Source organism: Vicia villosa, linkage group LG4, assembly GCF_029867415.1.
Source record: "Vicia villosa cultivar HV-30 ecotype Madison, WI linkage group LG4, Vvil1.0, whole genome shotgun sequence".
NCBI lineage: Eukaryota > Viridiplantae > Streptophyta > Magnoliopsida > Fabales > Fabaceae > Vicia > Vicia villosa.
Window position 1 is genome coordinate 109,149,801 of NC_081183.1, and position 23,282 is coordinate 109,173,082.

The 23,282-nt window shown below is 35.0% G+C and overlaps 2 protein-coding genes across 2 annotated transcripts; both read left to right on the top strand.

The window, feature by feature from the left end:
- The first annotated feature begins 12,733 nt into the window (after positions 1-12,733).
- LOC131597649 (uncharacterized) lies at positions 12,734-15,258 on the top strand. Its single transcript, XM_058870333.1, has 11 exons — positions 12,734-12,871; positions 12,955-13,035; positions 13,274-13,392; positions 13,471-13,598; positions 13,693-13,783; positions 13,856-14,012; positions 14,103-14,260; positions 14,360-14,480; positions 14,562-14,732; positions 14,954-15,013; positions 15,121-15,258. The coding sequence occupies exons 1-11, from the start codon at positions 12,734-12,736 to the stop codon at positions 15,256-15,258; spliced, it is 1,362 nt and encodes a 453-aa protein (XP_058726316.1).
- Positions 15,259-19,148: 3,890 nt separating this feature from the next.
- Positions 19,149-22,935, top strand: LOC131597650 (uncharacterized). Its single transcript, XM_058870334.1, has 6 exons — positions 19,149-19,704; positions 20,262-20,996; positions 21,099-21,317; positions 21,417-22,202; positions 22,346-22,635; positions 22,750-22,935. Exons 1-6 carry the CDS (start codon positions 19,149-19,151, stop codon positions 22,933-22,935), a joined length of 2,772 nt encoding a protein of 923 aa, XP_058726317.1.
- The last annotated feature ends 347 nt before the right edge of the window (positions 22,936-23,282 follow it).

The window sequence follows — 23,282 nt, forward strand, 5'->3', positions numbered from 1 at the left end:
TTCGAAGATGTAATAAGGGTGAAGGCTGGACTCAATAAGGATTTCGATATGAAGGATCTGGGAGCAGCATCCAGGATTCTTGGGATTGACATCCAAAGAGATAGAAAACAGTCAAAATTATGCTTATCTCTAGAGGCATACCTACGAAAGATTCTCAAAAAGTTTGTTATGTTAAATTCAAAGCCTGTTGTGACTCCAAAAAACCCTCAATTCAAGATAAGTGTAGATCAATGTCCCAGTACTGATGTTGAAAGAGCCTATATGAATAGCATTCCATATGCTAATATAGTTGGTTCTTTAATGTATGCTATAGTCTGTACTAGACCCGATATAGCATATGTAATAAGTCTTAGAAGCAAGTACATGGCGAATCCTATAAAGGCTTACTGGCAAGCATTGAAGTGGATTCTAAGGTACATAAATGGATCTCTAAATAGAGTTCTAATTTATGGTGGAGCCTTGGGTAAAGATAGTAAATTAGTCATCCAAGGATATGTCGGCTCTGATTATGGAGGTTGTATGGATTCTAGCAACACTTTAGAAGGTTGTTGCTTTATCAACCACTGAAGCGGAATATATTGTCCTCACTGAAGCTGTGAAAGAAGCATTATGGCTTAAAGGTTTTACGAAGGAGCTGAAACTTCAAGGTCAAGGTATCACTATTAAATGTGATAGTCAAAGTGCCATACACCTGTCGAAGAACTCAGCATATCATAAGATAACCAAGCACATCGATGTTAGGTTGCATTTTATCAGAGGAGTAATTGAGCGTGGAGAAGTTCAAGTGCTGAAGGTTTTGACAGATCACAATGATGTTGATATGATCACGAAGACATTGCCCAGTTACAGGTTTTTTCATTGTATGCAGTTGATAAAGTTGCATGAAGAAAGCTAGTTTGTTCTATGATGTTATAGAGTTTTATCTAAGGTGGAGATTTTTGAGCATTTGGTCGGACTCTAGTGGGTCGAAGAGTAGTTTCCTGTTTCGATAGAGATTGTGTCGAAGACCTACATACTATAGTCGAAGTGTGTTCTAGTATGTGGGTGTCAAAATGTTGGGATTGTTAGTATTTCAAATTGGGACTGTTTTTCATGTCCAATTGTTTAAGTTAGCTTGTACCCTAAGTTGGCTTGTAATGGATATTTGTGAAAAGCCCATTAGTTTAGTATGTTAGGTTTATTATAAATAGCATACTAGTCTCTCATCATTGCATACGGAAAATCCTAATTTAGGGTGAGAGGGTTGTTTGTTATTTTTGTAACACTTGTAATCTTGTTCTAAAGAGAAAGTAAAGAATATCAGTTATGACCAATCCTTGATGTTCTTCTTGCCTTCCTACTGTGTTCACTATTATACTCTATTCTTAGCATCCTTTTCAACACAGATAAGGACAAGACTGAAACGCCTGAATCACATCTTGTTGATAGGAGTGGTGGATGTGGCTTATAATTTCCATCATTTCTGGTAGTAACTCATTGTGCTCTTGTTACTGCCTCAATGGAAGTTCTTGTAGAATCATGTTTTGCAGATTTAGTGATCAAGAAAGCTCTCAAAAACATACTTTTGGATATGCTTTAGATGATGACAACTAACAACTTAAGTGAAAGCATAACAAGCGGTCAAAGTTGCAATCACACTAAGCACACTTAGCTAGGGCTTAATGATCACTACAATGATTCTCTGATGATTGTGTCGCGACGCAAAAAATACATGAGTGTACGAACACTCAAAATAAATAGAGTTGTCACCGAAGTTTTATTTTTAAAGGAAAATGTCAATAAAACCCTTAAAGAACGAAAAGATGATCGTCGCAACCAAATTTGAGTTTGGGAGTCAGTTGTACTCAATAGGAACCGTTTAGTTAGATTTGGAAAAAATGTTAGCTTGAAAATGTTTGGGTTTCTTATTTTTCTTATTGAAAGTATTTACAAAAATAAATTAAAAGAATAAAAATACATTTTTCTTTATTAAAGTGCCTGACGAGATGTTTGAATTCCATGTGTGATGAGAAACTCAAGGCTACATAGTTCTAGGTAGAAAATGTTTATTTGTTGGTTGATTTCAGCGAAAGGTACTTGGTTGCATTCAAACGAAAACCATTACTTGTTACCCAAAATATGGAGAAGTGAACATTTTCATCGCATCAAGAATGGACAACATAATCTGGATTCTTATACATTTATATTCTCATCGCATTTGAGCGGAAAATATTATTACTCGCACGTGGTAGGAACAAAATGTTGTTTGCATCGTCTTAGAATGGACAAAGCATCATTTGTTTATGAAAAAATTTTGACATCACGCTAAGGCAGAAAACGACATTTGACTGGTTGGATTGTTTTTACGTGGACGACAAATATTCAAACAGTGAGCTCTACAACAATATCTAATTATTCGAGGAAGAAAGGGGCATACACCCAATTAATCCTTCTCTCACCAAATTTTATTGCAAAATATGTGAGGGGAGTAAAGTCACCATTTCTTAACGAAAGCCAAGTATTTGAATAGTGAGCTCTACAACAATATTCAAATACTCAGAGAAGACAAAGGCATACACCCAATCAATCCTTTTTTAATCCGAGAAAGAATGAACTAAACTTGGTTAATTATCCTGTTTTGATTTGGAAGACGAGTACTCGAACAATGAGCTCTACAACAATATCCAAGTACTCGGAGAAGAAAGAAGCCTACGCCCAATCACTCCCCTTTTCATCCAATTTATTTGAAAAAAAATTTTATTTTATTTAATTTGTGGAAAAGTTTTGATTTAATTGAAATAGTTGGATTTTATTGAAAATATATTGGATTAGTTATTTTTAGTACTTATTAGCCAATTATCCAACCCGAATCAATCATCTAAAATATCGCAAAGCAAAACATCATATTTTGACTCGCCTTGTTATTAGAATTTAAGACAATTAAATAAATATCATGCAACAATCAAACCACTAATAATAATAATAATAATAATATTTCAAAGAGAAAAAAATTTAAAAATTTAAAAATTACCAAATAAATAAGGGAAGCTCATCTATTTTGAATGAAAAAGATCATGATAAAAAAATGCTAAAATAATATTTTAAACTCATACTAGTCATACACAATAAATAAATAAAAAAAACCAAATAAAAACTGGAACCTAATTTGTGAATGGAAGTAGGTGAATGATTTTAAACTTCTTTATATCATGAAACAATAAGCGTTTGGAATAATTTCTTATTGTGGAGGAATAGAGTTAGGAGATTCTGTAACATCAGGAGAAAGGAGGGGATTATTTGGGCGGCGGTGGTGTGGGGTATATGGAAGTTAAGGAATGAAGTGATATTCAAGGAAGGGATTTGTAACATGGACGATCTTTTGTGGTATATTAAATTCACGGCGTGGAAATGGTTGGTTACTGGTAAAATTGTGAAATCCAAGTGTAACTTTTACGAGTTCAGTAGAAATTCGTTGTTTTATTTTAAGTAGATGTCACTTGGTTTGTAATTTTGTCTTTGAGCTATTTTGCGCTTTTGTAAGTGGGTCCGAGTACCCCTAGTACTCGTTTTAGTGAAATCCTTGCTTATAAAAAAACAATATCACGTGTAGGGCCTTTTCATTTTTTCTATAACACCGAAAGAAGGGTGTGTTGGACGTTTGTTCGTGACACTGGCCGAAAGCGGTGGCGGCGCTGTGGCTTTGGTTGTGTAATTTTGTGTGTGTTTTTTTTTTCTAATCTTCTTTGTGAAAGGAAAGGGTCTTATTTATACTTATTTTTAGGTCAACTAAATATAGAAACAAAATTGTGACAAAACACGATCAATAAGAAACGAGATTGACAAATTGCGACCAATTAAAAATAATTATGACACATTGCAACCAATTAGACAAGTATCGGCCAATTAAAAAGAAAGTATGACAAGTTGCAACCAATTAAAAACAGAGATGACAAATCGGAAAATGTTCTATGTTTTTTATTTTTATGTGATTTTTTTTATTATTTTGGGACTAAAATTGAATAAAATTTTAAAAATAATAATTTTAAAAAAATTCACATTTGACTTTTTGTTGACTTTTTTAAAAGCAAATAAAAAGAAATACAATAGGTTTCGAACTGTGGCCCTGCACCTAGTGTCCCTGCACAGCTACTAATTGAGTTGACTTACTCATTTTATATATATTTGAAATGCTCCTAAAAGTTAGATAGTAAAAACACGCAGGAAAAATTTAGGGTATGACAGCTGCCTCTATTTAATTACCTTTAACCCGAGAGCATTAGTGACGATAGTCTTCATGTAATCATGGTGAAAGATAATTAAATACAAAGGACCCAAATTTTTTCCTTCGAATATAATTGCAACAGAAAGTTGGGGATATGAACTGGAACGAAATACGTTTTGATGAATTACTTTTATTAGGAAAAAAATTCAAGGTGGACTCACTGGAGATTAAAAGGAGATAAGGTGAAATGATCCACTAAGGAAAAGCAAAGGCAAGTTTTGGAAATCACAACAGAACAAAAAAGAAATATATGGAAATCCTATCGGATAGCTAGCCCCTTATGTCTAAAGGTTGATTGATAATGGACTCGAATAACCAGCCTCAAGCAATGAGTTGACGAAGGTCGACAAACGAGTAAATGATTGTCTTTAACCAAAGGGTTGATTCGAATTTGACCAAGATGGCCAACTTTAACTAATGAGTTGACAAAGCATGAAATAATTAATTTCAACCAATGGGTTGATGAAGATCAACAAGCATGAATGATTGTTCTCAATCAATGGATTTATTCTGGTCGACAGATAATAACCATCCTCGGCCAAATGGTTGATGCAGGTCGATAAATAATAACCAAGCTCAACCAAAGGGTTGACAGGAGTCGGTAGATAATAACTAAGCTCAACCAAAGGGGTTGACGCATGTCGATAGAAGGGTTAACGACCATTCTCAACCAATGGGTTAACTTAGGTCGACAAGACAGGAAATAACCAACTTCAACCAACGAGTTTACGAATGTTAACGAGAAAGCGAATGATCGTCCTCAACCAATGAGTTAGTTCAGGTTGACAAGAAGGCAAATGTCTGACTTTAACCAACGGGTTGACGAAAGTCGACATTCAATAAAAAATCTTCCCTAACCAATGGGTCGATCAAAATGATACAACCAACTTCAACCAATGGGTTGACGAAGGTCAACGAACAAAAAAGACCGTCCTCAACCAATGTGTCAATTCAGATCAACATGATACAACTAACTTCAACCAATGGGTTGACAAAGGTCATTGAACAAAAAGATCATCCTCAACCAATGGGTCGATTCAAGTCGACTAGAAAGTAAATGACCAACTTCAACCAATGGGTTGACGAGGGTCAACAAGAGGATAAATAATCAACTTCAACAAATGGGTTGACGAAGGTTGATAAGTGAAAGATTGTCCTCAATCAAATAATTGATTCAAGTCGGAAAGAAAGTAAATGATTGACTCCAACCAATGGCTTGACGAAGATCCACAAGGCAATATACGTCCAACTTTAACCAATGGGTTGACGAAGATCCACAAGGCAATACACAACCAACTTTAACCAATGGGTTGACGAAGGTCCATAAGAAGTGAATGTTTGCAATTGGCTTTCTTGGGAATTACTACAGACTTCTTTGAGCAGTCACTGTATCGTGACTTATGCTATGCATGTATCTTTGTCCGAATGCACTTTGTAACACGCGCAATGCGATTAATTATTTGATTTAGTCAATTTTAAGTACTTATCGTGTCTTGTTGCGTTTTGAGTTGTCGAGTCGGGTATTTTAACTGAGTAGCCGATTGAGTTCTAATGATATTATTTAGTATTTTATTATTAGAAATATTAATAATGTGAGTATTAGTAATTTAAGAGATAAGCTGATAATTAAAATAAATTAGTTAAGTTAAGCATAGAAAAATATTAGGAGGTGTATGTTGTTTTTATGTGGGCTAGCTTAATTGGGAGGAGAAAACACTAAGCCCATTTCAAAATTGTGAAACAAAGTAGACGTAGTGGTATACCATTAGGTCTTAGCAGAGAAAGAAAATAGAAATAAGAGGTGTAGAAATAGAAGAGGGTTTTGGAGAGTAGCAGAAAAGTCACGTAGAGGCAAATTGGGAGATTTTGATCGAAACCGAATTTAGAGCGACCTTGAATCCAAGGTAAGGGGTGGGGTTCTTTCTCTATAAATAGGGATATGATAAACCGTATGTGGAATTTGGGGTGATAATTTTATCTTTGTGTTTGGTATAATTTTGGTGTTTGTGTGTTGTGATTTTCTAGAAATTTGCCTATGAAATGTTACTGTGTTGAATATGAAATAATTGTATTGGTTTCTGATTTTGGCGAATGAAATTGTTTTGATAAATTTAATTGATGAACCTCTGTGATGAAGGAATTTTTGTGTTGTTAATTTTCTAGAAAAACTATGAATTATTCTGGAAAAAAATCGATCTGGGAACAAAATATTGGAAGAAGAAGAAGATTTAGGGGCGGGGGCCACCAGTAAAGAGGTTGGCGCCCCTTAAGGAGAAGGTTGAAGGGCGGGGGCCACCAGGATGTGGGGTGGTCGCCCCATATGTGGGACGGGGGCCACCAGCTTGTTTTCATTCCCAGTTTTTCCTTTAGATATGCCCAGTGAGTTATAATTACTCTGTAAGTGATATAGTTAGTATAATTCCACTAATTCGGTACTTGTAAATTGTGTTAGTATATTTTTAGTACCCACTTGAATTTAATCCAGTTGTAATGAATAGATAAACTAAAAAATTAATAACTAGCCACATATCAAATTAATAGGATAGAAAGAACTAGCAGATAGATTATTTTACATTTAGTAGCAGATAGTAGAATAATTTAATATAGTAGGTGCAAATGAATAATAAAGAAAACAGAAGGAGTAATTGTAACAGGTTTGCAGCATCTCAGCATAATTGTTTAGCAGGGTCATAGTAAGTAGTAGAACAACATTCCAAGGTATATCAGTAGCAGAAGGAAAAATAAATAGTAGACAGAATAATATTAGGATCATTTCGAGGTCAATCCGCTAACTGTTATTTTCTTACGAGGTATTTGTGAAGTTGTGACGCAATGAACTTTATGAGTATTGTGAAGTGCATGTAATAAATTGATGACGTGATATCAATGATAATTGAAAATTTCCGGTGATATAGGCGTATGCCTTGCGATGAATTTTTATGATTTTCTGGTGATGTTGCATTTCATTTAGTCGCATAATTACTATATTTTTGGTGACGGTCTGGATTTGGCAAAATAGTGATGAAGGCTTATGCCTGTTTGAATGCCTCTAATAATTGGCAATGGACGATGGGGGATGAAGCCTCGGGTACCACATGCATTCGCATTTGTAGAGTCTCATTCCATTTTATATGTTTTATGAAATTGTATGACTTTGAATGTGAGTTGGAATCTTTTTGGTTGGAATGACGATGTTAATTGAATGGTAACAATTAAACCGTGAAGTGATGAATTTCATGACTTCTAACTCTAATATATTGTTTATCATAACTTTATTTATATGGTTAGATATCTCACAATTTTCTTGTTGGTCGTTGCCTTTATATTGTAACGTGCAGGTGATAGCTGTGAGTGAAGACTTAGTCGTCGTGAGTTCGAGTCGTTTGTCACTCTAATACGTAGCACTCGGGGGGGGGGGGGGACAAACGCATGCTTTTATGATTATTTCCTTTCTGAATTTTGAATGTCATTTTGCATTAAATTGTGACTTTTGAAGTTGTTTTGCGATGAGCGAAGATTGTTATGACTTTACTTTGGTTTTTGGAAATTTGTGAATCCGCTGCTTGATTATTTATTATTGATGAATGGTTTTTAAAGACTAAACTAATTTCTATAAGTTTGTCTGTTTTGATAAAGTGTTATGTATCATCTTGAAGGCATGTATGCCATATGTGATTTAAGTCGAAAATATGATATTCCCTGTAATGTTTTGGAAATTTTTACACTCTGGTTGTCGTATAATTATCGGGTAGAAATGGGATGTTACACACTTGCTGATGCGTGAGATGCCTTTGGTTACTAGGTGAAATGCATCACATCCGTGGATGCTTGAAATTATGCATGTAATGACTGAGCAAGTAGAAGTGTGCCAATGTATATTGGACTTTGAGGTAAGAAAGTCAGGATTGGTTTTCATTGGAAAATGGCCAAGCGAGGTTGGATTTTTTTATTGTATATATTTGGTGTTTCCTGCTATGGGAATATGCCCGATGCATGTGATGATATGCATGGTTTGATGCTAAGGCAATGAAAACATGGTTATTGAATGAGTATATGCAACTACGATTGATATGATGATAATGCATGATAATGCTTTGGATGTTTCAACCAGTTCCCATGTGGACGGTTAAGACTAAGAAGGGTCCTTTTGCAACAAAGCTTCTTGTCAAGGGAAAATGATTCTTTCGTAGGATATTATGCAAGCATGATTTTCTGACACTCATTTTGAACTCATTGGTTGTTGATGTATGACAGGGTTTGCTTGAGCAACTTGAAGGTATGAAGATGTATTCCCCTTTGTAGCCTATCTTGCCCATGATTGCTATGTCCTCGAAGAAATTTTCCTCAACAAGAGTTAGGAATAAACTCATGATCTTGAGATAGTTTTCCTTAGTACTTGGAATCTTGAAGCTAATTTCTCCTAATTAGCCGATTCTTAGAGCGGTTGATCGAGTCTTGAATAAATTTGTGCTAGTTTGATTGATCCTTGGAGTGATTTCCCTCTGATCGACAGAGTCCCGAAGCTGCTTGCCCCTAATTGAATTAGTGCTAAAATTTTCTCGATGTTGAGTGATGATTTGCAAAAAACAATTGCTCTTTCAAAAGGTGATTCTAATGCAGTGCTCATGAGAAATAAGAAACTTTTATGAAAACAACCAGATGTTGTAAATTGGATGGGTTATTTGGCTAGAATGTAGTGTTATCATGAATATTTAAAGCATGAAGATGCCATATAACAATGTAGTTAGCATATATCTGGAGTCATTTTAATGACAATTTTGCTAAGTATGCTTTCACAGTAAACCTAGCTTCATTTAGTTTTTTTGAAGGTTGTAACGTGGCTTGGTTCATGGTTTATGTAAAAATGGGTTATAAGGCTCAAAATTTAATCTTAACCATCCCTACTTCTTCTTCAGATTATCTCCATTCCTAAATTCAATTAACTCAAGAACTTATAGGTTGTGAAGATAGGGTGGCTCAAGAACTGATGAAATTGCAGTCACCTTTTTGTTTAATGGTCATAATCCCGTTTTTTATGTTTTCTTTTTTTTAGGATTTCGTTGACCTTAAATTTTTCTTCTGTTTTTGCCTTTTTATGTAAAAATGGGTTATAAGGCTCAAAATTTAATCTTAACCATCCCTACTTCTTCTTCAGATTATCTCCATTCCTAAATTCAATTAACTCAAGAACTTATAGGTTGTGAAGATAGGGTGGCTCAAGAACTGATGAAATTGCAGTCACCTTTTTGTTTAATGGTCATAATCCCGTTTTTTATGTTTTCTTTTTTTTAGGATTTCGTTGACCTTAAATTTTTCTTCTGTTTTTGCCTTTTTATTTTTTCTTTGATTTGTATATCTTTTGTTGAATGGTCGCGACTGCCATGTTAATGGTGTGAGAGAAATAAATGTTGTGAGCTTTGTCTCTTCCCTACTACTTTGACACTATATGATGTGGGCGACAAAAAGGATGAAAATTGAACCCCTCATTAGATGGAATGATTCTCTGGGAATTTGAATGCATAGCCGAACTATTGAAAGAAAACTAGCCAACACCTAGTTAAGATCGAGGTTTTTTTTAAATAGAAAAAACACCAACTTCTAGGCTCGAACAGGTTTACTGGGGATTATATCTCCTTAACTCCTTATTTAGGGAAATTAAACAATGCCATATATCCTCAGCTAAGTTTTACTAATAAAAGCATGCTTCTGCAATTGTTTTGTTTACATCATTCTCCATCCATTATTTGTTAAAAAAGTGGTGAAGGAAAAAGTGAAATTAAGAAGTATTGAAATTGTTAGGATAAATAAAATTCAGTGACGACTCTGTTGTTTTTTTTTGCAGTAGCTACAGAAGCAAAGTGAACATTTGTTAGATGAATGGAGTCAGGTTGATGGTGACTTGAACACAAGTATATCGAAAGAACTTGGGGTATTTATTTTAACTTTCATGATTTGTTTTACAAGTATATATGACCATTTATCTAATTTTGGTTGAATACTAATACCAACTTTATTATGTTAATGTAGACTGTATTAATTCTTACAGAAGACGATAAGTTGGCAAGGAAATGGATATCATATGCTTATGACTGTTGGAGGGGATTTAAGACATATCTCACAATGGATTATATTACAAATCCAAAGATCGCAGACTTAAATCCTCCATATGTAACTTATAGATTTATTAATAAGGGAACTCAGGAGAAGTTTTTTAAATCTCACAACACTCTTGAGTTCTTGGCTAAGATTAAAAAATGAAAAGAGAATAAGGAAAATAATCAATCCTCGTATATTGTCTCGTGGATGATATGATAAATTGGAGGAGGCAATGATTGAAGAAAAATTAAAATAAAGAGAATAAGAGTTGGACTATCCATCTATAAGCCTTGATCGTAGCCCATGTCCACCATCATGCCATGAGAAATGGAAGAGAGCACGTGAAATACCAGAAGGCAAGTTCACATCAGAGGCTAAACATGTAGTTTTTGAGAAGATTGTAACTATTTTTATTTTTCAACGTTATTAATTATAGTTAACTAAATTTTATTTGTGTTGTAGGGTTCGATGGTTTAAAAAAAAAACAATGTAGGTGCCTTTGTTCCACAACACAGCATGACATATTGGTATAATTGATTGAACAAATGAGCATGTTGGACGTGTTCGTGGTGTTGGACAAGGCGTAAGTATGAGATTATTTTTTAAATCATCGTCAAAGAGTGACGAAATAAGCTAAAACACATTTTGAAGAACTAGTAAATCATAGGTTGGAGTAGAAGATGCAGGGGAAGATAGAGACAAGATTAGAAAAGGAATTGGCAGTTATACGAGATAGACTGAATTCGTGTTTGAGAGACTATAAATTGTTATGTCTCTTGCTTAACCACTTTGTCCTCACATGTATCGTGCTTAGGGTACTGTGGATTGTGATGTCTCTTATTTTACCACTTCTCCCTTATAGACCTCATACATAAGAGGTTGTGGGATGTTATATCTTTACTTAACCATTTCAACATTATAGTCTTTTTGCTTGAGGGACTTTGAACTATTATAATATAACCTAGGCCTAATAAGTATCGAGAGATTCATGTCATTGTCCCATCATATCATACAGAAAATCGGGAGTACTCAAAGGAGGCTAGGTGAGGTAATTCTTGTCAATCATGGGGAAAGTCATCCATTTTATCTTGCTTTATAGGGATGACTCACTAAGTACGTTCTAACAACACATAGACTTTCCTAGTCGAAACAGATCAGTACCAAGTATCACTAACCGATTAATCACATTTGTTATATGAAAAATGCTACTCTTACACCACATCCATACACCTACACCATATTTCACTGTTCACCAATACGGTGAACAGTGAAATATTATAAAAATATTTTTTTAAATAAAAAATATTTTTTTAATTTTTTTATTGAGGGGTACAGAAACAAAATTATGTGATTAACTAATTTCATAACTTCATTAACCAACATTTTAAATTTCATTAACCAACTTCATAACTATTAAAAGTTTGGGCAGTCTATTAACCAACTTCATAACTTCATTAACTAACTTTTTTACATTTCATTAGCCAACTTTGTTTTACTAATAAAAATTATTTTTAATATCTGGGTGTTTATTAACCAACTTCATCACTTCATTAACCAATTTTTTACATTTCATTAACCAACTTTATTTTACAATTAAATATACTATTCACCGGTACTGTTCACATACTATTCACCAGCACTATTCATAAAATATATATATTTTTGTTCTTTTAAAAAACAGTGTTCACCGTATAAATACGGTGGACAGTGTTTTATATAAGTATTTGGTGTAAATTTTATTGTATGAATCATGTTCCATAAGAGGTCAAGGCTATACTCCATGTGGCCTGGTCTATAAGAGAACATATCGAAGCTCATGAAGCAAGGACTAAAGCTAAACTCACATAACATAATAATTAGGTCAGGGTAACATTTATTCACATATCAATAACCTAAAGGCCCTTTTTTAATATATCATAAACAAGGTCGCCAATGTTTTTTCCACTACAAGTTATATTATTTATTATACTTATAAAATTAATGAACAAATATTCTTTAAAAAATATTAAACTTAGAGACGGTAATCTATCATATAAGAAGAGTCTACCATTTGAGCAATTCTTAGCCTATCCACATCAGCATCTGTTCTCTAATAATTCCACATCAGCTTCGGCGGTTAAGCATGATTTTCTGATCATTCATCTGCATGGTGGGCTGCGGCAGTTATTGCTGTGGGAGTTTCACCCTCCCAGCTTCTCGTGCTGTTGCAGTTACGCATGGTTCATCATTGTGTGCCTATCCACGTTCCAAACTGCACAATGCGCAGTATAGACCTGTTTAAATTGCTTGCCTATTTATCAGTCACTTTTATTCTTCTCTTTCCATGCTTTCTAACTTCTGCAGTTATAATTCAGTGCAGTGTGAATTTGCATGATCATGTCAAGTCCTGTTGAGAGAATAGCAGAGATCAACGATGGAAAAGAGCTTTGGAATATTGTTGTTAGGATTCACCACAGATGGAATGTTTTGTCCAACAACAAGGAACATTTTGAAATGATCTTTGTTGACAAATTGGTGATTACCCTGTTTATGTTTCGGTATGTTTATCATTTACGTATGTTTATATAATTTGAAACATTTTTTGGTTTCTGCCGCAGGGAGATGATATTCATGCTGTTGTTCCAGCACCACATGCGTCGGTGTTCGCCGAAAAATGCCTATTAGGGCATACTTATACTGTATCTAATTTTAAGGTGGTGCCTTATGTTCTGGCGTTCAGGGCATCAGGACACAAATATATGATAAAGTTTACTGCTGGAACGTTTGTTCTTGATGAAGAAAAACATGAGATACCCCCGAAATTGATTTATTTTACAAGTTTTCCAGACATCATAACAGGGAAGTTTGACAAACATGTCCTGATTCGTGAGTATAGTTTTTTGCTGTTTTATTATCTCATGTTTTGATGCCTTTTAGCCGTGTGAAATGAATATATTTATTTCAGATGTCGTTGGAATGGTGGATAGTATTGGTTTTGCACAGACTGAGTCGGGCGCAAAGATGCAGCAAATTAGCATGATGTTGCGTGACCACAGGTTTGTTTTTGTTATACATAAGACTCCCTGATATATGAATCATGTGATATATCCTAATGTGTTGTGATCATGGTTTAGCAACAACATGTTGAACTGTACACTGTGGGAATCATACACGGATCAGTTCATCAGGTTTTACAAAGTTAGGGTTGCTGCATCACTCCCTACAGTTGTGTTGCTTCAGTATGCCAAAGTGAAAGAACAAGGTTATTCCATGACTTATTTAAATCATTTTAAATTAATACTAAAACCACCAAATCCGTGATTAATCCATTGACAAGGTATAATTTGAATTTGCAGGAAAGTATCCTCTGTCTGTGACAAACACCTACAATGTGACCCTTTTATGTGTTGATGTTGATTTTCCTGTCATGAAAGACTTTATTGATAGGTATGTTGATAGTATCATCCATTATGTGCAATTATTTTATTCATGACTTTGATAATGATCCATGATCTGCAGAATGCCTGAGGAGAGCAGGATAACCCTGTCTGATCAACTCGGAGGGAATTCCCAATATTCCTCCCAGAGTTCTGAAAATCAACAGCTGACTCCTGTGCAAAAATTATTCTCAAAGGCTGTTGTTTTACCTATTGCTGAGATTATTCAACTTACGGATGTATGTCTTTCTATTTTTCTATATTATAATAATTATAACCTCATCATTTAGTGTGAACCAAATTTCTGATATTGACTACTATTTGCCCAGATTACATTTTGTGCTACTGTCGCTACAACAAAATTATTAGTCGCGTCTCCATTTGGATGGTACTATCGTGCCTGTCATATGCGTCAATCTATAGCGCGTGGGGACAGCCCCCCATTTGAGTGTGAAGCTGGTCATGAAACCATGGCTGAAGTCCTTAGGTTTTAGTTGTTCTCACCTAATATATGTTGTTTCTGTCATGTTTGTGTCGTTTCTATGTTGTCTGCTTTTTTAACGGAACGACTTCTTATGATGTTCAGGTATAAGATTGAGATTGAGGTTACTCATGGGGGTAAAAGCTGCAATTTTGTCTTCTGGAACAGAGAATGTGAAATGCTTTTGGGTTTGTCTGCATCCCAACTTCGTAACACTATGATTCAGGTTATATTTAATATGTGCAGACGAATTAGAATGTACTTTCTGATACTCTGCGTACACTAATACGACCGGTTGTTTAAATAGGCTGGAATTACTGATCCATTGGACTTCCCGTTAGCACTTGATCAGTTGTTGAAGTTGGAAATGGCTATGAAGGTTAAGTGGCATCCACGCTGGAAGAACTGTTCCGTCGTTATGATTATAAAAAATGATCATATTATCCAACAACTTAAGGAAAAGTGGGGAACAGATGAGGTCAGCTCTTATAAACTGTCATTCGTTTTATAAAAGAGGACTTCATATTATAACAATCTTTTGCCTGATTTTGATTTTCTCTTGTAAAGTCTCAAGGAACCTATTCCAATCCAAACTATAATACCTGAGACTATGGAGGTAGAAATTTTAAACTATGTATGCCTTTTTTTTACTTTTTCTGTGATTATATTATACTAAAAACCGTGTTTAACTATATATAGATTAAAAAGAGTGTTGATGAGGCTAAAACAGATGCCAATGAAGACTGTGAATTGGTTACGGTAAGTTTCACTGCAGCACACTGGCCTACTTACATTTATATCAATATTCCTAACTAATAGTCTTCATCATTATCTTGCAAGACCTGGAAATTACATCTGAGCACAAGCCTGATGCTGTCACACCTGCTGGTAGGAGGCATTTTCCTGCTGCATCAAGTGAATCCACTGATTTGGACGGATTACATGATGGAGAACTGTCATCAAACAAGCTGAAGAAGATAATTAAAATGGAGAAGATTGATTAGATCTATTGTTATTTAGTGTGTGTTTCGCTTAGGTGTTTGTTATAAAAACTGGATGTTAGTTTCCTTTGCTTTTAACCATGTGTGTGATTTTGTTTTCTGTAATAATTAGTGCATGAATACTCGCTATGTGCATCTGTTATGTTCATTTTGATTTAAGGATGTTTATGGTTTGTGTGTCTTATTATATTCAAATGATTCAAATTCAACTACATATTATATATACTATTATCAATTATTTTGATTCTTTTTGAACATATATTGTTCATTCCATTTTAACTGTACTTCTTATAACGGGGCCTTGTTTTTTTATTATTTCGACAATATAAACTTTACAATATCGGTCCAAAGTTGATCGTGATATACTAATGAATATTCTACTGCATGTAGTTAAAATAATGATGTCGCGAAGAACGGTTTGTTTGGATTTGCAAAACCTAAGCATTCTTTCATTACATTGTAAACTGAAACATTGATTGTGCCTCACAAAGAAACACCAAAACTTTTAACATTTGACTATGTTAACTATCAATAAATAATTTTATGACTGATCTTAGTATAATGCTGATACAATATTATGGGACAGATTTCATTTTAACTAACAGCATATCAGAGCGGATTAATAGAATATAATAAGAGAACTTCAAAAATTTGTCCCGAAAACGATTATACATTAGATTTTCAAATAGACAAAATATTAGTGTGTTCCCACTTTGGATAAGGTGCTTACAAAATAACATGCAGCAGAATATATAAAACACAATGTACCAAAATAACATTCCCAACATATAATATAACCATTAAAATTCAGCTATAGTATAAGGTTAGCTGATAGCAGCAGTTGATTCATTGTCTTTCAACCTTCACATAGATATACAGAGAGAATCGCACCATACTCCACACTATTGTATCCCCATTACGCAGGTTAAGAGATTTGGCAAATTCGTACCATCCCAGAGCTATGTACTTTTCATATGGCTGGGGTATTCCCTTTCTATTAGCTTTGTGAACCAGACAGGTAACAATGTTCTTCGTCCTCACATCCAGCAGGTTAATTTCATCTTGAAAGTGACGGAGGCATCTTTTGGCGATTTCCTTAGAGAAATGCTGCATACAGGAAATAAAGAAACTATTATCATTATACACTATTTACATTTTCAATAACATGATGATCATATTCAAATATCTCCTTGCCATTACATTCTGCTGTGTAGATTTAGCATTTGTAACATGAGTGTTCCAGAAAAAATTTTGAGCACCTGTAGAGCTGTCTACAGTAATGTCTGTACCGACCTTTGTTTTTTTCACCACTTTACGCCTTCCTGTCTTACCCTCTTTTGATCCACTTGCTTCACCAACTTCTGAAACTTTGATTTCATTTGTGTCAATGTCTGTTGTTTCCTCTTTTACCTTTGTAGGTCCTGCATTGGGATTGCTTTTAATACTTGCGCTATTTTGTGTGCCAACATCAACATTCGACACAACACAACCAGGGGTTACATTGCGCTGTTTGTTCCTGCGTTTTCTTTCCACCTTAGGATCATACCCTGTTTCCTTTACCAATTCTTCTATGATTTCCATTGCCTGATCATTGCTGTTCCAACATCAAATATGGATTAAAAACGAACCACATATGAAGCATTTTTTACTAAGCAATAGTTATATACCGAGCAACCACGGGCTATACACAGACTGGATAAAACAAAAACTAACTATATAATCCCACAATAAAAAACCCCAATAGTCATTCAGTCGCATTTGATTTCTTGACAAATATCACACATAATACAACATTAAACTATATTAATACTACACCTATCACTAAATGCTGTTAACTGTTATTACCACACTAATATACCCTATTTTGTACAACAATACAAAAGTGAAATAAAACTAACTGCTCATACCTGAAATCATTATCATCATCAGAAGGAATCCGCACAGAAGGACCTCCGTGTGAAGATGCCATTGTAGAAAACCCTAACCGACAACCAGTTGCAATGCTAAACTTCTATTCAGTGCAAGAGGAAACAAGTACTTGGTACATGCAGAGAGTGGGTTAACTGTTCAGTTTCTATTTACTTATAATATTAGTTTTTACTTAAAATCTTTTTAAACTAGTAACACATGCATCAAATAAAATATTATAATTAACCTGTATAAATTAAATTAAATACATTTAACACACACAACAGTTATAAGGGAGGGATAATTGGTAATTTAAATATATAACTATCATTCTATTCATATTCAGTTCCAACTTCATATATATTCAACTATGAAAGAAAAATTAAAATCAACAATGCATTCATGACATTTTAACCCACCAATGCCCCTTCAAGTAGAAACTGTAAACTTTTAGTATTCAAAGCCATGAGGTAGCATGCTATACAGCTCATATTGTGTGCATAAATCTATACAAATCAATATTATTTGTATTATTCATCATACTTTTGTGTTTGTGATGGTAACAGATGTTGTTAAAAACACTGGTCCTCAAACATCAATTGCAAGAAATAGGAGAAAACTTATTCTCAAAGCGAAGAGGGATTATCGAAACCGTGTCAGATCAAACAACCTCACTTCCCATTTAAATCTTAATTTTACATCCTCTGCAACATATGAAACCACTATTGAAACGGCTATGGCTAGAAAGAGAAGGAAGATAATCTTGGATAACAGAAAAAGATTGAGAAATTTCTTCAATACTGAAGTTAGTGGGGTTCAAAATACAAACAACATTGCAGGTCAAAGTCAGAACATGGATCAAGCATCTACCTCAAATCATAATATGTCAGGTGGGTCTCATTATCAGGACAATGATGACTCCAACTCTTACAATAATTTAAATTCTTCTAATAGTTCCGACTCTGACGAGGATTCAGTGCCGACACAATTACAGGAGGCCCATCTTCAAGGTATATCCCATATCATACACTGATAACCAAATGATGTACACTTCCTCTGTTAATAGACATATTCAGTATTGTGCTTTCTTCTTTCAGAATACTACGATATTGGCGACCAAAATTATGAATGCGCACACTGCCAAGCATGTATGTGGTACCAAGAAAAAGTGAATAGACACAAAATTACAGCAACTCCTCGCTTTCATCGTTGCTGCCGTGGAGGAAAAATTGTTCTCCCGTTCCTTGAACAACCTCCACAGGTGTTGCAAGATCTTCTATTTAATAAAATATATTCGGATAGTAAAAACTACCAGGCTAACATACAAACATACAGCGCAATGTTCTCATTCACCTCCCCCAGAATGAAGTTCGACACAACATACTCTAAAAGAGGAGGACCCCCTACTTTGAGACTGCAGGGTCAGACCTGCCATCGAATTGGTACACTACTGCCAGAAACCGGGAAAGCTCCGCAATATGCTCAATTATACATCTACGACACGGTTAATGAAGTTGAACACAGAATAAAATGTTTCAAGTAAGCCTGCTCAGACATAATTACACAATTTGTTTATAAAAATATTTTGTTAAACTATTTATTCATGACTGCCAAAAATACACAGGGACAACAAAGGCATCGAGCGCCCCGTTGTCAATAAGCTCAAGATGATGTTAGATGAGCACAATGTTCATGCCAACTCTTTTAGAATGGCAAGGGATGTTTTAAGGACAAATTCTTTCACAGATTTAAAACTCAGGCTTATTTCTGATAGATCCGAATATGGCTGTGTTTACAACAAACCTACTGTCTCAAAAGTGGCTGCACTCATTGTGGGAAGCATTGATTCTGCTGATAAAAGGGACATCTTAATTCAGCGCCGCAATGGTGGTTTGTAAAGAATAGATGAGTTTCACCCAGCATATTTGGCTTATCAGTATCCTCTTATATTTCCTTATGGGGAAGATGGTTACAAGAAAAATATAATGCACGGATATCGCCATGAAACTGAGGTCACTAGGAAAATCCGTCAAAGCATTAAGGATTGGTTTTCTTACCGGTTACAACAACGTCACAAAGAGGCAAAAACACTACTTTACTCAAGACGTCTATTTCAACAATTCTTAGTCGACGGTTATGCTATGATGGAATCCGAACGACTGAATTGGTTGAGGGATAACCAATCGAAGTTAAGAGTGGGCAAATATAATAATTTGACCACTCAAACTGATGGTGATAGAAGAAATGAACACCAAAAGCGAGGAAAACGAGTTATTTTGCCATCAACTTTTGTTGGTAGCAAGAGATATATGGATCAACTATATTTTGACGGTATGGCCATTTCAAGTCGATTGGGATTCCCTGATTTATTTGTTACTTTTACTTGCAACCCAAATTGGCCTGAAATTAAAAGAGCATTGTCAGGAACAGGCCTACAACCCCATGATAGGCCAGATATCATTTCAAAAGTTTTCAAAATAAAGTTTGATACCCTCATGGATGATATTACAAAACACCATGTCATTAGAAAAGTGATTGCATGTAAGTTGTTTCATTTAATTATACTACTTTTCAATCATGTGTCTGTGGAGTACCAAAATATTACATCAAACTAACTTTCAATTTAATAGATATGTACACCATTGAATTCCAAAAGCGGGGATTGCCACATGCGCACATATTGATATTCCTACACCCTCAGAGCAAATACCCAACACCACCTAACATAGACAACATCATTTCTGCTGAAATTCCCGACCCGACTGTTCATCCCAATTTATACAAGTTGTTTAAGGCACATATGATGCATGGACCCTGTGGCCTCGCGCGCATGAACTCACAGTGAATGAAGAATGGACGATGTTCTAAATACTATCCCAAAAAGTTTATTGAACACACTATTTTTGATGCAGAGGGATATCCACTGTATAGGAGAAGATCAAAAACCTTCACTATTGAAAAAAATGGTATCACCTTGGACAACAGACATGTGGTTCCATATAACACCAGATTTCTTATGAAATACCAGGCACATATAAACATGGAATGGTGTAATCAGAGTACTTCCATAAAATATCTTTTCAAATATATCAATAAAGGCTATGACAGAATAACAGCAGTAGTTTCAACAAATAGCAATCAACCTGTTGATGAAATACAACAATATCTCGATTGCAGGTATGTCTCCCCCAGTGAAGCATGCTGGCGCATTTACTCTTACAATATTCATGGTAGAAGACCAGTTGTGGAACGTATGTTCTACCATTTGGTTGGGGAGAAACCTATCTACTATACAGATTATGCACGCATGGAAAATATGCTGGAAACTGCAAGTGTGACTGAATCAATGTTTACTGCATGGCTGGTGGCAAATGCTAAATATGAAGAGGCACGAACATTAACTTACGGTCAATTTGTCTCAAAGTTTGTTTATCACAAAAAACAGAGAGAATGGAAACCGCGGAAAAAAGGCTTCACCATTGGACGTCTCATATGGGTTCCGCCAACAGCTGGTGAACTGTTTTACCTACGCATGATATTGACGGTGGCAAAAGGACCAACAACTTATGAGGAAATCAGGACCGTGGATAACATCCAGTTTGATACATTCAGAGATGCATGCTTTGCAATGGGATTTCTTGAAGACGACAAAGAATACATATCTACTATAAAGGAGGCAAGTCATTGGGGGACTGGTCATTTTCTTCGAAAACTGTTTGTTATCATGCTTTTGTCTGGTGCTGTTAATCGCCCTGCACATGTTTGGGAACAAACTTGGCTCCTATTATCTGATGGTGTCTTACATACACAAAGAGCGTTGGCTGCAAATCCAGGTTTGTTAGACAAAATAAAATAGCAAACAAAACAATTTCTTAATAACAACCTACGGATGACTTACCAACAGTATTATAACTCAATTTCTCATATCAATGCAGAATTAGTCCTCACACAAGAAGAGTTACAATATTTGACTTTAATAGAAATTGAGAAACTGCTACAAGCAAATAGAAGGACACTAAAGGATTTTAGTCCTATTCCATATCCGAATGCTTATGTTCTTAAACAGTTGGGAAACAGGCTCATATATGATGAGCGTAATTACGATACAGCGTCAATGAACTCGGAATTTGAAAATCTGTTTGGTGCTCTTATAGGTTACTATTGCATCAACTAAATTCATTTTATTTTACACTTTGAAATTCTATGAATCGATTATTTTAACACTATACTACCCTCACTATTATATTTCTTAGATGAGCAAAGAGGTATTTATGAAAAAATTATGCACGCTGTGGAGTCTCAGAATCCTGCTATTTTCTTCCTTCATGGTTATGGTGGTACCGGAAAGACATATATATGGAGAACACTCGCAGAAGCTTTAAGATCAAAACACGATATATGTTTAACTGTTGCAACTAGCGGTATAGCATCATTGTTACTTCCAGGAGGTAGAATTGCACATTCAAAGTTCAGGATACCGGTACCAACTATGGACAATTCTACTTGCAAGGTTGAATTCAACGATGATGTTGCAGACATGTTACGACAGACAAAGCTTATAATATGGGATGAGGCACCAATGGCGCATAAGTATGCAATAGAATCGCTTGACAGAACTTTGAAAGATGTTATGAGTGCAAACAAAAATTCCACTGATGTATTTGGTGGAAAGGTTGTTGTTTTCGGTGGCGATTTCAGACAGATTTTACCTGTCATCCCTAGAGGTAGTCGTTCCGATATTGTACACTGTGCCATAAATGCATCTTACATATGGCATTCAGCTGAGGTGTTAACATTGACAAGAAACATGCGGCTACAAACAGGATCAACACAGACTGATAAAAATGAGATAGCACAGTTTTCAGATTGGCATTTAAGAATAGGAGAGGGCCGAATATCCGAGCCTAATGACGGCACCGCCGAAATCGAGATACCACCTGATATTTTGATAACAGAATTTGATGATCCAATTGTGGCCATTGTCAATACCACATACCCTGATTTCATAAATAATTTCCAATGTGTTGATTACCTTAAAAGTTGAGCAATACTGGCCTCTACACTGGAGATTGTTGATCAGATCAATGACCATATACTTAACTTAATGCCAGGTTAAGCAACAAAAATATATAATTTAATGGATTATATTAATTGATTTTATGCTTTTACTAATTCTGTTCAGTCAACAATGCAGGAGAAATTCGTGACTACTACAGCGCAAATTCAGTTGACAAGTCTGAGATTCATGACCCAACAGTAGTTGATATCCTTACGCCAGAATTTCTAAGTTCCCTCCGAACATCAGGTTTGCCAAACCATCACTTAAAACTAAAGGTTGGGACACCTATAATGCTCATGAGAAACATAGATCAATCTGAAGGTTTGTGTAACGGCACAAGGCTGTGTATAACAAAGATGGCAGCCCATGTACTCGAGGCTTCAATAATGGGCGGTAAAGGTTGGGGAAATTTGGTTTACATACCTCGAATGGACATGTCACCATCCTAATCACCATGGCCATTCAAACTGAATAGAAGACAGTTCCCTATTATAGTTTCCTATTCTATGACAATCAACAAATCACAGGGACAGTCATTGGATAACGTCGGTTTGTACTTACCAAGAGATGTATTCACACATGGCCAGATTTATGTGGCATTGTCAAGAGTAACAACAAAAAAGGGAATCAAAATACTGATACATGATGAAGAAAAGAAATTCAGGGGGAAAACTACAAATGTTGTGTATAAAGAGGTTTTTAACAATGTCTGAGTTTTAAACATTAATCTCAGTAATTTTGTAACAGTAGTAATATATATTACTAACAGCATATTAGTAATGGAAGTAACATAATATATATTACTAACAGCATATTAGTAGAAAGAGGTTTTCAACAATGTCTGAGTTTCAAACATTTATCTTATTAATTCTGTAACAGCAGTAATATATATTACTAACATCTTCATATGTATGTTGTAATGAGTTATGGTACCTTTCTCATTTATATTATTAAGTCCAATGTATGTATAGGAAAACATCTAAATACCAAAATCTTATATATTAATATAAAGATGGAGCTAAGTCCACCAGGGAATTACAAAATTGATAGAAATGTTAAT